Consider the following 12,393-nt stretch of genomic DNA (forward strand, 5'->3'; position numbering starts at 1 on the left):
TATATATACATACTGTACATTAGACGTTAAGATAACACATTAAAATACGCAACACTAAACAGACCACTATCCCTCATAAAGCGGATGACGAGGTCTGCTGACTGCTCGTCATCTCGCAAGATAAGGGATATGGTACCCGGGAGGTTAAGACTACGGCGAAGATCGACCAGGTCCATACACTCCGTAAGGATGTGTACCACGGTACCTTCGTTGTTCCTTTTATTGCTCTCAGCTTATTGGGAAGTGGAATGGCCTGCCACTCCATCTCCCAATGGGACATAACCAGATGTCTCAGCTGAGAGCGAACATTCAAAAAGTATGTGTTCAGCTGATTCATCTGCTTCATTGCATTTTCTACATGTATTGTCTCTTGTTATTCCAGTTCTATGTAGGTGTTTTTTTAGATGGCAGTGTCCTGTCAACAGTCATACTTCCCATCTTCTATTTTCTCTGCTGAGTTTCAACAGTTCTTTAGTGTGCTTCTTGTTTGGTCCTTTCACCAGTTCCTTTGCAAGCCTGCATCCTGGAGTATTTTACCAATTCTCCATTTGTTTCTTTTGTACCCATTTTCCTATAAGGTGTCAGGCTCCATCCCACATACAGGTTCTGGGCCTACAAAATATGTTTCTGCCCCTTTCCTGGCCAGTTTATCTTGCTTTTCATTTCCTTCTATACCTGCATGCCCTGGTACCCATAATATTTTGACAATGTTGTACTTTGAGAGCTTCAGAAGAAGTGAATGGCAATACCAGACAATTCTGGATATTATACAGACTGCTTCTAGTGCCTTAATGGCCGCTTGGCTGTCCGTAAACATGAAAATGTTCTTATTTGTATAGTTCATTTTCAGATTTTCTTCAAGACATGTTGTGATAGCTAACACTTCAGCTTGAAAGACTGTAGTGTGTTTGCTCAGGCTCATCTGGATTGATCTCTCAAGTCTTTCCCCATTGATCCCTCCTCCTGTGCCATCCACAGTCTTTGAGCCATCAGTCCACCACACTGTATCTTCTTATTCAGTATTCCATTTGTTGTTATTTCAGTCTTCTTTTTTGTTATCTGGGTCTCAAACAGTTTTTCAGAGTTGTACTTTGGTATCATATGATCAGAAGGCATGTGTAGAACTTCCTCTGTTATTATATTTTCTCTATTAATTTTACAGTGTCCTATATTGGATCTTTGTGCATTCCAGTACTCTGATTGTGCCGATCTATATGAACTCATTCTAGCCTGTACTTTTATGAAATTGCATAGTGATGGAAGGTCTAGTAAAGTATTCAAGGCTTCTGTCAGCGTAGTTCTCATGGCCCAAGTTATGGCTATACATGCCATTCTCTGTAGGCTATCCAATCTACTGCTGACTTTTCCTTGACTTACTTTTTGCCACCAGATGACTGCAACATAGGCCATCAACGGTCTAATGATCATTGTGTACATCCACATTATCAGTGATGCTCTTAGGCCCCGTATCTTCCCAACAGCTCTTTTACATGCATACAGCAAGTTCTTGGCCTGGGTTGTGTTCCTTTCTATATGTTGATTCCAGGTTAGATTTTTATCTGACACTACACCTAGGTGCAGTGCCTGTTCTTCGATATATGTATCTTGTCCAAATAGCTTCAGTGATCTCTTTCCCTCTAACTTCCTCCTTCTTGTAAAAGAGACCAGATTTATCTTTGTTCGGGTTGACTGATAGTTGTTCTTCCCGACACCAGTTCTCCACAAGGTTAAGTGATCTTTGCATGAGGTCCTGGATAACACTCATCACCTTACCTCGTACCACAATCACTAGATCATCTGCATATCCTAGTGTATAAAAACCCTGTTCGTTGAGCATAGCTATGATTTTGTTCACCACGAGTTTCCACAGCAGAGGCGAAAGAACACTTCCCTGAGCACAGCCTCGGGTGGCCCTAACAGTCAGCATTTCTTCAAACAGGGTTGCTGTTATCTTTCTTCCGTCTAACATGGATTTAATCCATTTGACGACGTTTTTACTCACCTGGCTCTTTTCCAATGCTTTGATCACTATGATTGCTTAGTATTGTCCTATTCAAAATAACTCATATTTGCAGTTCATAAAAGTATGCACGGTATTTTGTTATGTGCACTTGTTCACTGTTCGTAACAATGGCAGCAACATTACGAAAGCTCATTTATTGGAATAACTGTTCAGAGGAAAAACACAGTTCTAATATAATCATCGGTATGACACATGAAAAAAAGGTCTATTTACAACAGTAGAAACTTATGAATGTTTGTACATTCAAATATTTAGTGTTATGAAGAAGAAATCGTATAATCGTCTTGTTCCCCCGCAATGAATGTTTTAATGCTGTTTAGAGTTAATCACACTTTTATTGCGTTATTCGCTTTAACAGACTAAGTATTTATGTATTTCATTGGAAAATTGCATTATTATGTACATGCTTTTAAATTAAAAATGTTCCAAGTTAAAAATAAATATGGTGTGTGTATGGGTTCTACATGCTCGCTTTCAACTGAGTTGAAGTTCAAATACATTATTCCACATTTTAAGTTACTCTCACACATTCTCAAAATACTCCTAGTAGTTTGTGAAGACTAAGTTCATATTTTAATTTTCAAAAAATTTCTAAGTCCAAAAGCAGCACTTTGAATACAAGTCTTTTGACGACAATTACGGCAGATCTCTTATCGGCGAAACTCACTCGCGGCGGCTATGTTTTAACCTCGGCGTAGTCACTCGCATACAACTTTGTGTTGTTCTTTCAGCTGCGAGTTATGAACTGACTTTGCTTGGTGAATCACTGTTGTTTTATACCATTCTGCTGAGTCTGACTCAGTCTCCTCGTGGCAGAATTGATCTCCTTTGAGTTGGAAATACTCGTAAATCCCTGGGCCGATTTACTCGAAATTTGGATGTGTTTAACTTTAAATGATGGACTACAAAATGACATATTCCATTATTTGATAGCTTATCCAGATCAAAATATCTTAAAAATATGTTCCATTCCTTTCCATGTAATGACGTGCTGTACACATGATAGGCGCGTCACAGCAAGGTCAGTTCCTTGCGTGGAGCTCGTGTCGTAGTTATTTGATCTTTCAACACAAGTTCCAGCTGTGACTGTTTATTTTGCAGTGCCTCACGCTGAATTAAATTATGTTCCAGACCATTGGCAGTTCCTGGTACAGTATCTTCGCAGGAACAGCACAATTTTTTGTCAGGTGAATGCAGAATTATCAACACAAAATCAAACAGGGTAAATGCAGGAGTTGGTTTAATAATGAATACAAAAATAAGCCAGCAGCTAGGTAAATATGACCAGCACCATGAACAAATCATCATCATCAAGATAGTCACCAAGCCAAGAGTGTACAACTACATGCCTACTAGTTTAGCCAATGATGAAGATATTAAAAATATAAAAGACTGAATTCAATACATAAAAGGAAATGAGAATCTAATTATTGTGTTAGGAGATTGGAATAATGTGGTAGGCCAAAGAAGAGAAGGTAATGTACAGTAGTATGATGATTTTTACCTACTAGGACAAATGAATGAAGGAGGAAGTCAGGCGGGTAGAATTATGCACTGATAATAATTTATTCCTTCAAAGACCACAAACAACAGGTGTATGTGTGTGAAAGACCTGGAGATGCTGGAAGGTATCAAAATGGACTTAATTTTCAATAGGGACCGTGGCTCAGGTGACAGCACGCTGGCCTCTCACTGGTGGGTTCCATGGTTCAAATCCCAGTCACTCCATGTGAGATTTTTGCTGGACAAAGCAGTGGCAGGACAGGTTCTTCTCCGGGTACTAAGGTCTTCCCTGTTCTTTCATTCCAGCAACAGTCTCCAATATCATTTTGTCTGTCAGTCATTAATCATTGCCCCAGAGGAGTGTGACAGGCTTTGGCAGCCGGCACAATTCTTATTCTTGCCACTGGATGGGTGCTTCTTTTATTCCATTCCTGACCCAGTCTAATGACTGGAAACAGTCTAAGGATTTTCATTTTTCAGGAATAGGCAAAGATTCAGAAACCAGATGATGGATTGCAAGATCTTGCCCAGTAGACACAGACTCTGACTAGAATTTGGTGGCCATGAAATGTTGCCTGAAATTGAAGAAAGGAAGGAATCTAAGGAAATCTAGACAGGTAAAAGGGAAAGAAAATGAGGGGTTGTTTCAAGGAACATATTGTCAATAAATAAGTGAAACAGCTGAAAGAAAGACTGGACAGTCCTGAAGAATGAGATCATAATGGCTGTGGAAGAAAGGTTAGGAATAAAGGTAACATGAAGTAAGAATCAATGTTTATCTCAGGAGATACTAGATCTTGATTTGTTATAATGGAAACCATTTTTTTTTATTTTAACTTAGGTCTGTCCAAATTAATTAAGGATGAATAAAATTAGAAAATACCTAAAAAAGATAACATTTTTAATAACATATTATACCTGAAAGATGTCCTTTAACTAAAAAGGAATGACATGTCTCGTTCTTGACAGAACATCACAAGATTCTTTCTCGTCATCATCGTCCTTTCCCCTTATCCAACTCCTGCTAGGTTGGGGCATTTATGGCACTTCTCCACCTTCCCCTCTCCTTCTACCATTTCTTTTCCATCATTCTGTCCCAGTACAAGTTTCTTCTTGCATTCCTCTTTATTGAACTGATCCACCTGGTACTAGGCCTCCGTCTCGCTCTTTCCCTCAAACTTCATCTCCATCATCTGTTTTATTATTCTCTCCTCCTCTATCCTCTTTACATGTCTATAAGTAAGGGCCATGAAAGCATCAATGGCAACGTTTTGGTTGGTTGATGTGTTGTATGTAGCATTACCATTTTAATTTTGTTCTTGGCATTTGAGTTCATATACTCCTTATTTGGAAATATTTTTTATATATATTTAGACTGCATTTACTCATTTTATTTAAATTTAATGAATTCTTTTTCAGCTATAATCTGTTATTACAGGTTTCATTTTCCTGGAGTTTTTATGGTTTTACCTTAAATTAGTCCTAACGGTCAAAAAACCTCAGATGTAGATTAACCCGACCTGACTGATGAGCGCTGAAAGTGCAAAAATGCACAAAAAGGAATTAAAAATAGAAAACAATACAGGTGACCAAAGAATGCAGTCAGAACAGCTAAGGAAAAATGGCTGAAAGACAAATGCAAGGATGTTGAAGGTTGTATTAAGAAAGATAGTTGTTGCATTTAGTACAATCACAGAAACCTTAAGAGAAAGGAAACCAAGTGTATAAGTTTTTGTTTACAATCTGCTTTACATTGCAGCAACACAGATAGGTGTTATGGTGACGATGGAATAGGAAAGGACTAGGAGCGGAAAGGAAGCAACTGTGGCCTTAATTTTGGTACAGTCCCAGCATTTGCCTGATGTGAAAATGGGAAACCACAGAAAACCATCTTCAGGGCTGCCGACAGTGCAGTTCAAACCCACTGTCTCTGAATGCAAGCTGATACCTTTATGAATAGAATTGCATTGCCACTTCCTCAATGACATATGTTAAGTATTAAGAGCTCATACGCACAACCACTCCTAGAAAAAGAAGAAAAGGAACAAAGTTGGCAGGAACATAATAACTGCATCAAGGGAAAGAAATAGATAATAAGGCCCTGGAACAACAGATCTTTGAGAGACCTAACTAGGAACAAAGGACTTGGAATTGATGACATACTCTCAGAATTGCGTACTACATTAGGAGAAGTTATTCCATTTGGTATGTATGATGTATGATACAGGAGAAGATCCATCTGATTTTAAAGAGAATGTTATAACTATCCCTAGGAAACCAGGTGCTGACAAGTGTGAAAACACGGCTCAATTATATTAGTATCTCACGCTTGAACAAACTGCAGCCTTGCCTCACTCCTTTCTGGATAGCTGTTTCTTTCCCAAAGTCCTCAATTCTTATTACTGCAGACTGATTTTTGTACAGATTGTAGATAATTATTATTTCTCAGTATTTGATTCCGATCACTTTCAGAAGCTCAAATAGCTTGGTCCAATCAACATTATCGAATGCCTTCTCTAGATCTACAAACACCATACACAGCGCGTGGGCTTGTCCTCCTTAATTCGGTCCTCTAAGATCAGACAAAGTCAGGATTGCTTCATGTGTTCCTACATTTTTCTGAAACCAAACTGATCATCTCCTAACTCAGTTTCAACGTGTCTTTTCATTCTTCTGTAAATGAATGAAAATCCACAGCCTGTTTCCAGTCATCTGACCGGGTCAGGAACGGAATAAATGAAGCCCCCATCTAGCGGCGAGGGTAGGACATGTGCCGGTTGCCGAAGCCTGTCGCACTCCTCTGGGGTAATGATAAATGACTGACAGATGAAATGAAATGTTAATGGAGAGTGTTGCTGGAATGAAAGATAACAGGGAAAACCGGAGTACCCGGTCCTGCCTCCGCTTTGTCGAGCACAAATCTCACATGGAGCGACCGGGATTTGAACCACGGGATCCAGGGGTGAAAGAACTACGCGCTGCCGCCTGAGCCATGGAGGCTTCTCTTCTGTAAATAATAGTGTTAAAATTTTGCAGGCATGAGATACTAAAGTAATGGTGCAGTAGTTTTCACACTTGTCAGCACTGGCTATCATGAGAATAGGAATAAGAACATCCTGCCAAAAACTGAAAAATTGCTTTATTTTTCTTTCTTCTTAACGTCACACAGACACAGATACGTCTTATGGCGACGATGGGATAGGAAAGGTCTAGGAAGTGGAAAGAAGTGGCCGTGGCCTTAATTAAGGTACAGCCCCGGCATTTGCCTGGTGTAAAAATGGGAAACCATGGAAAACCATCTTCAGGGCTGCCGACAGTGGAGCTCGAACCCACTATCTCCCGATTACTGGACACTGGCCGCACTTCAGTGACTGCAGCTATTGAGCTAGGTCCTGCCAAAAATTGGATGGCACTTCTCCTGTATCATACATTTTACACACTAAATAGAATAACTTTGCCATGCTGGTTTCTCCTAAGACAGTCATTAACACTGAGGGTATGCCATCAATGATCGACGCCTTTAGGTCTCTCAAAACTCTGTTGAATTCTGACCTCAAAATTGGGTCTTACATTTCATGAGCATCAACAGCCTCTTCTTGTTCCAGAACCCTATCATGTACTTCTTTACCTTGATATATCTGTTGGAGATGTTTCTGCCATCTTTCTGCCCTGCCTTCTTTTCCAAGAAGTTGTTTTAAATCTCAGCTCTTAATATTCATACACCTAATTTTTCTTTCTTCACAGATTTCCTTGATTTTCCTGTATTCAGCATCTACCTTTCCTAGGAGCATATAATAACATTCAACAGCCTCGCACTTCTCTATTAGCCATTCTTCCTTAGCTGTCCTTCACTTTCTTTCTACTTCATTCTTTAATTCCATGTATTTTATCTCCCCTGCTCGTTTTTTATGTTCTGGTATTTTCACCATTCACCATTCATCAATCAGGTCTTGTATCATATGAGTTATCCATTGATTCTTAGCTGATCCTTTCCTTTCTTCCTAACCTTCCTTCAGCAACCTTACTGATATTCTCCACGACTGTCCATTATTCCTCTAATGTGTTTCTTGTGGCCTATTCATTTACGCCTTGGGCAACATGTTCCTTGAAACAATCACTCACATTCTTTTCTTTTAACTTGTCTATAGAACCTACCTCCCTGCATTCCTTCCTTTCTTCAATTTCTTCAACTTCAGATGGCATTTCATAACCAACAACTTGTGGCGAGAGCCCATGTCTTCTCCTGGGAAAGTCTTGCAATCCAACACCTGGTTTCTAAATTGCTGCCTAATCATAATGAAGTCTATTTGATACCTTCCAGGATCTCCAGGTTTCATTCACATACCTAGCCATCATTTGTAGAATTTGAAATTTAGCAAGGACTAAATTATGATTGGTGCAGAATTCAACCAGCTGACTTTCTCTTTCATTCCTTTGTGCTAATCTGAATTATCCAACTGCATTACCTTCTCTTTCTTAGTCCGCTGCTGCATTCCAGTCACTTATCACATTAGATTCTCCTCACTTTTATATATTTTATTAAATCTTCTATCTTTACATATATTCTTTCAATTTCATCATCCACTGAACTAGTAGGCACATAGACCTGTAGTATTGTGGAGGGCATTGGCTTGGTATTTATCTTAACAACAATGACCCAGTACCATGAAAGTATAACTCATATCAAATATTAATTCGTTGAATAGGTGGACCTTTCTTCAATTCTTATCACTGTGAATGTTTGTCAATCGCATCATAATAAACCTCATATCTATACTGGTCATAGCTGCCCTATTTTCTTATTCATTATTAAACCAACTCCTACATTACCCATGTTTGATTTTGTATTGATAATTCTGTAGTCTCCTGAACAAAAATCCTGCTCTTACTGCCACATGTACTTCACTTATACCAATTACATCTTACTTTAGTTTATCAATTTCTCTTTTCAGATTCTCTAACCTATCACAACGATTCAAATTTCCAAAAGACTGCTTCGACTCATAGAATGTCAGTAGCCATCTTCCTGCTGATTGTCCCCTCTCATGAAGTATCCATGCAGAGATCTGAAAGGGGGACTACATTACCTCGGAAATATTTTACCGGGAAGGAAGTCATCATCAGTACATCATTCATACAGAGAGAGCTGCATAACCTTGGAGTTAGCTACAGCTATAGTTTCCTGTTGCCTTCAGCCATGTAGCAGCTAAGCCATGTTAAATACTATTACAATATCATATAAGTCAATCATTCATACTGCCGTCCTGACTACTTCCGAAAGGCTGCTACCTCACTTTTGATGAACCATTCATTAGTCTGGTCTCTTTGACAGATACCCATCTGATCTGGTTACACCTATGGCTTGGCTACCTGCTTCATTTGGACACACAAGGTCACATGGTTCACAGGGGAAGATGCTAATATGAAAATTTAATTTTCATCAAATGTGGTCCAACGCCCTTTCTGTATGAAGTGATTCGAATGTAAAACAAATAATAAATGCATCATATACATCACTATTATTATTTTAATGTAACTTTAAACTATTAAATTAATAGTATTAATAGTATTAATAGTATTTCTTTACTTGTATGTTGTTATTATTGTGCTTTTACGGCCGCACTGGACCACTGTAGTCAATTTCTGTCCGGTCTTCTATGATATTTTATGTTTTTATCTTTTCTGATCTTCCAGTATTTCTTCATTCTATCTGATCTTCGTTGTCGTTCTTCTTCTGAAAATACCCTTTTAGTTGTTTCTCTTATCACATTTTGGTAGGAATCTAACTTTACTATTCTTTAATTTACTTATTTTGTTTGATTTATTCTTTAAATCTTCCAGTGTTACGTCTAATTCTTCCATGTCTTCTTTTATTTCTTTTATCCAGACAGGGTGTTGCTTTTGTTTCCAAAGCTTTTCCAAAATTCTGCGTATTAACCTGTCTTGAGGTGTTCTCAACAGATGACCAAAGAATGATATTCTCTTCTTTCTCATGAAACCCGTTATAGGTTCCATTTCCTGATATACTGCTAAATTTGAGATGATACGCCATTCTCCTTCTTTTTGGTACTTTTATTTTTTTTTTTTTGCTATTTGCTTTACATCACACCGACACAAATATATCTTATGGTGACGATGGGATAGGAAAGGCCTAGGAAGTGGAAGGAAGCGCCTGTGGCCTTAATTAAGGTACAGCCCTGGCATTTGCCTGGTGTGAAAATGGGAAACCACGGAAAACCATCTTCAGGGCTGCCAACAGTGGGGCTAACACCCACTATCTCCTGATTACTGGATACTGGCCGCACTTAAACGACTGCAGCTATTGACTTCAGTATAGTGTTTCTAACAGACTGAAAATCTTTAAAGTTACATTAACAAAGTTGGGTGTGAAAAGTATGGCTTCCTTCTTAAAAAATTACATATTATTTGGTGTACTTAATTCTTACTGTCAATATGTGATGGCCAACAAACTGAAGAACTAAAAATAAATTTTGTAATCATACTGAATTCATCTGAAACAGCTCATTAAAAATCATATTTTCATATTTATTTTTAATGGTATCCTATTTCTGCAATTCTGAATATTATTTAAAATGATGATAAGTACAATTTTCTCTCCCAATTTCATGACACTGAGAAAAGTGTAAGAAAAAACGGAAAATAATGCAAGGAAAGCTCAATTTTATCAGGATATCACTACTAGCTCTGAAGAATGATTATCGATTTTTGCTCTCTTCTCAGAAAATGATCTGAACTTTAAATTTTATCTCATGTATTACTAGAATCATTATACATATCTTACAAAATGGAACATTATCATGGCTTATAAATATTTATAGTATAATGTTAGTTCATACACATCATTTAAATGTTCATAGACTGATAATTTATTTCGGTACATACCTCTTTCTTCTTCTAATCGTTCTTTTTCTAAATTTGGTGATAACCTAAACAGAAAATATTTTATTAACCATTAAAAATCCATAGTGAAAATGGTATAATTTGTTGTACTTAATTCTTATTGTAACTATGTGATGGACAACAAAATGAAGAACTAAAACTATATTTCATAATCATATTGAATTAATCTGAATAAGACAGTTGGAGAAAAAATCATATTTTTAGTATAACAGATTAGAGAAAATAAGTAATGAAAGAAAAAAGTGGCAAGTTGCATATATATATACCTAGATAGAAAGGTAGGAACATGAACAGTAACTAATAGGAAAAACACAATGATTGGTCATGATGAGAAAATGGAATAACAGGAAAGATGACAAAGACAAACTGAAAACAAGGGATATCTCCACACCTTCATACACTGCTGACTTCATATAGTAGAGCACTCTCCCCAATCAACCCCAGTTCTCCCACACAAATTTTCCATGTTCCCATCCCTATATATAAAGACATGACTTGTCATTTGTTTGTTCCTTTCCATTACTTATACTGACTTAATAGGTTTCTTTCCTCCTTTTGTGTTTGTCTTGTGTTCCTAGTCTTTTCCCACCTGCATTCATCTTCATCTTTTAGTCTTCTCCCTTTCCCATATTTATCTGGCTTTCTTTTAACCCTCCAAGTGGTAAGCGCCTGATATCAGGCGTTTTATGCGTTTGCCCAGCGGCAACGCCTGATATCAGGCGTTTTGACATGCTCTTTATTTTATTTCGATAATCTTATTATTATTCATCGAAATGTGCTAATTACGAATCAATTGAAGGAGAAATGTTCGGCCATAATCATGAAATAGTTTGTATAATAACATCTTACACTAATCTAGTGTAAATCGTTGCCAAAGTAGCGTCATAATTCTGCTATCTTTTGCTAGCTGCTACATACTCGGCGGCCGGCCACACAAATGTCTCAGCTGAGCCAGCTATATTTAGTCGCCAGTTTTCCTTCTGATATCAATCTGAAGTGTTGATATGCACTCATCTCAGCAATATTGAATCATTTCCTCACAGGAACAGTGAATAAATCTTCAAAGGGACTGTCTCAGATTGTTTTAGGTACAAAACTTGAACCTAGGCAAATCGTTTACTTTAGGCAAGGTGACGTTCTACTGGTTGCTTATAGAGAGACGAAAACAAGGAAACCAGTCTATTGTCTCACAACGGGATGTTACACTGAGGGAAATGAGGGGTTGAAACCACTACTGATTCATAAGTACAATAACTTCATGGAAGGTGTAGATAATAAAGGTAAGTGCATTTTCCATGGCACTTGTTTCAGACCCACTAGAAGGTACTGGAAGCAGTTTTTTCAAATCTTCTAGATATAACATTATTTGACACATACGTCCTGTACATAAAGAACACTGATAAGCCTTTAGCAAGATGAGACTTCATGATCACTATAGTTAGGAGATTGCTAAATGAACAGTTCCCAATTCCAGTTGTGAGGCCAACAGGTCATGCAGGAGGCCCCTCTCATGCTCTCGAAATATTGCCACAGAATAACAATCGCCTATGTGTTGTGTGCTTGAAGTAAAGAAGAAGGAGAAGAAGTCTACATTCTGGTGTCGAGGATGTAATGGTGGTATTCACCAGGGGTGTTATAAACTAGTGCACTTCTGGAGGCCTCACAATCATGGAGTAAAAAGAAAGACCCACCCAAGTGACTGTGAGTGAAATGTAGGCCTACAAGTGGTAGCATACAATTGTTGTATACATTGTTGTATAATTTTTCCAGCTAAAAACAGTAGTATGAACTATATACTGGTACGCACCTGTTTACTATGAACTGTTGCTTCTTTTGTATACGTCATTTTTTTAAATTTACCTAAATATAAACATTTTATATATAGCAAAACTTTTGCAAAAATAAATAATATAAACAAATTCAACATATTTTTGGTCTTACACTTT

At 37.7% G+C, this 12,393-nt stretch overlaps 1 protein-coding gene across 1 annotated transcript in view; it reads right to left on the bottom strand.

Moving 5' to 3' along the window:
- LOC136875916 (trichohyalin) overlaps positions 1–12,393 on the bottom strand; it is a 292,525-nt gene that overhangs the window by 24,100 nt on the left and 256,032 nt on the right. The window contains exon 14 of the mRNA XM_067149535.2: positions 10,430–10,473. Coding sequence (XP_067005636.2) covers positions 10,430–10,473 — 44 coding nt within the window. The remainder of the gene's footprint in view (positions 1–10,429; positions 10,474–12,393) is intronic.

This window comes from Anabrus simplex, chromosome 6 (assembly GCF_040414725.1).
Source record: "Anabrus simplex isolate iqAnaSimp1 chromosome 6, ASM4041472v1, whole genome shotgun sequence".
NCBI lineage: Eukaryota > Metazoa > Arthropoda > Insecta > Orthoptera > Tettigoniidae > Anabrus > Anabrus simplex.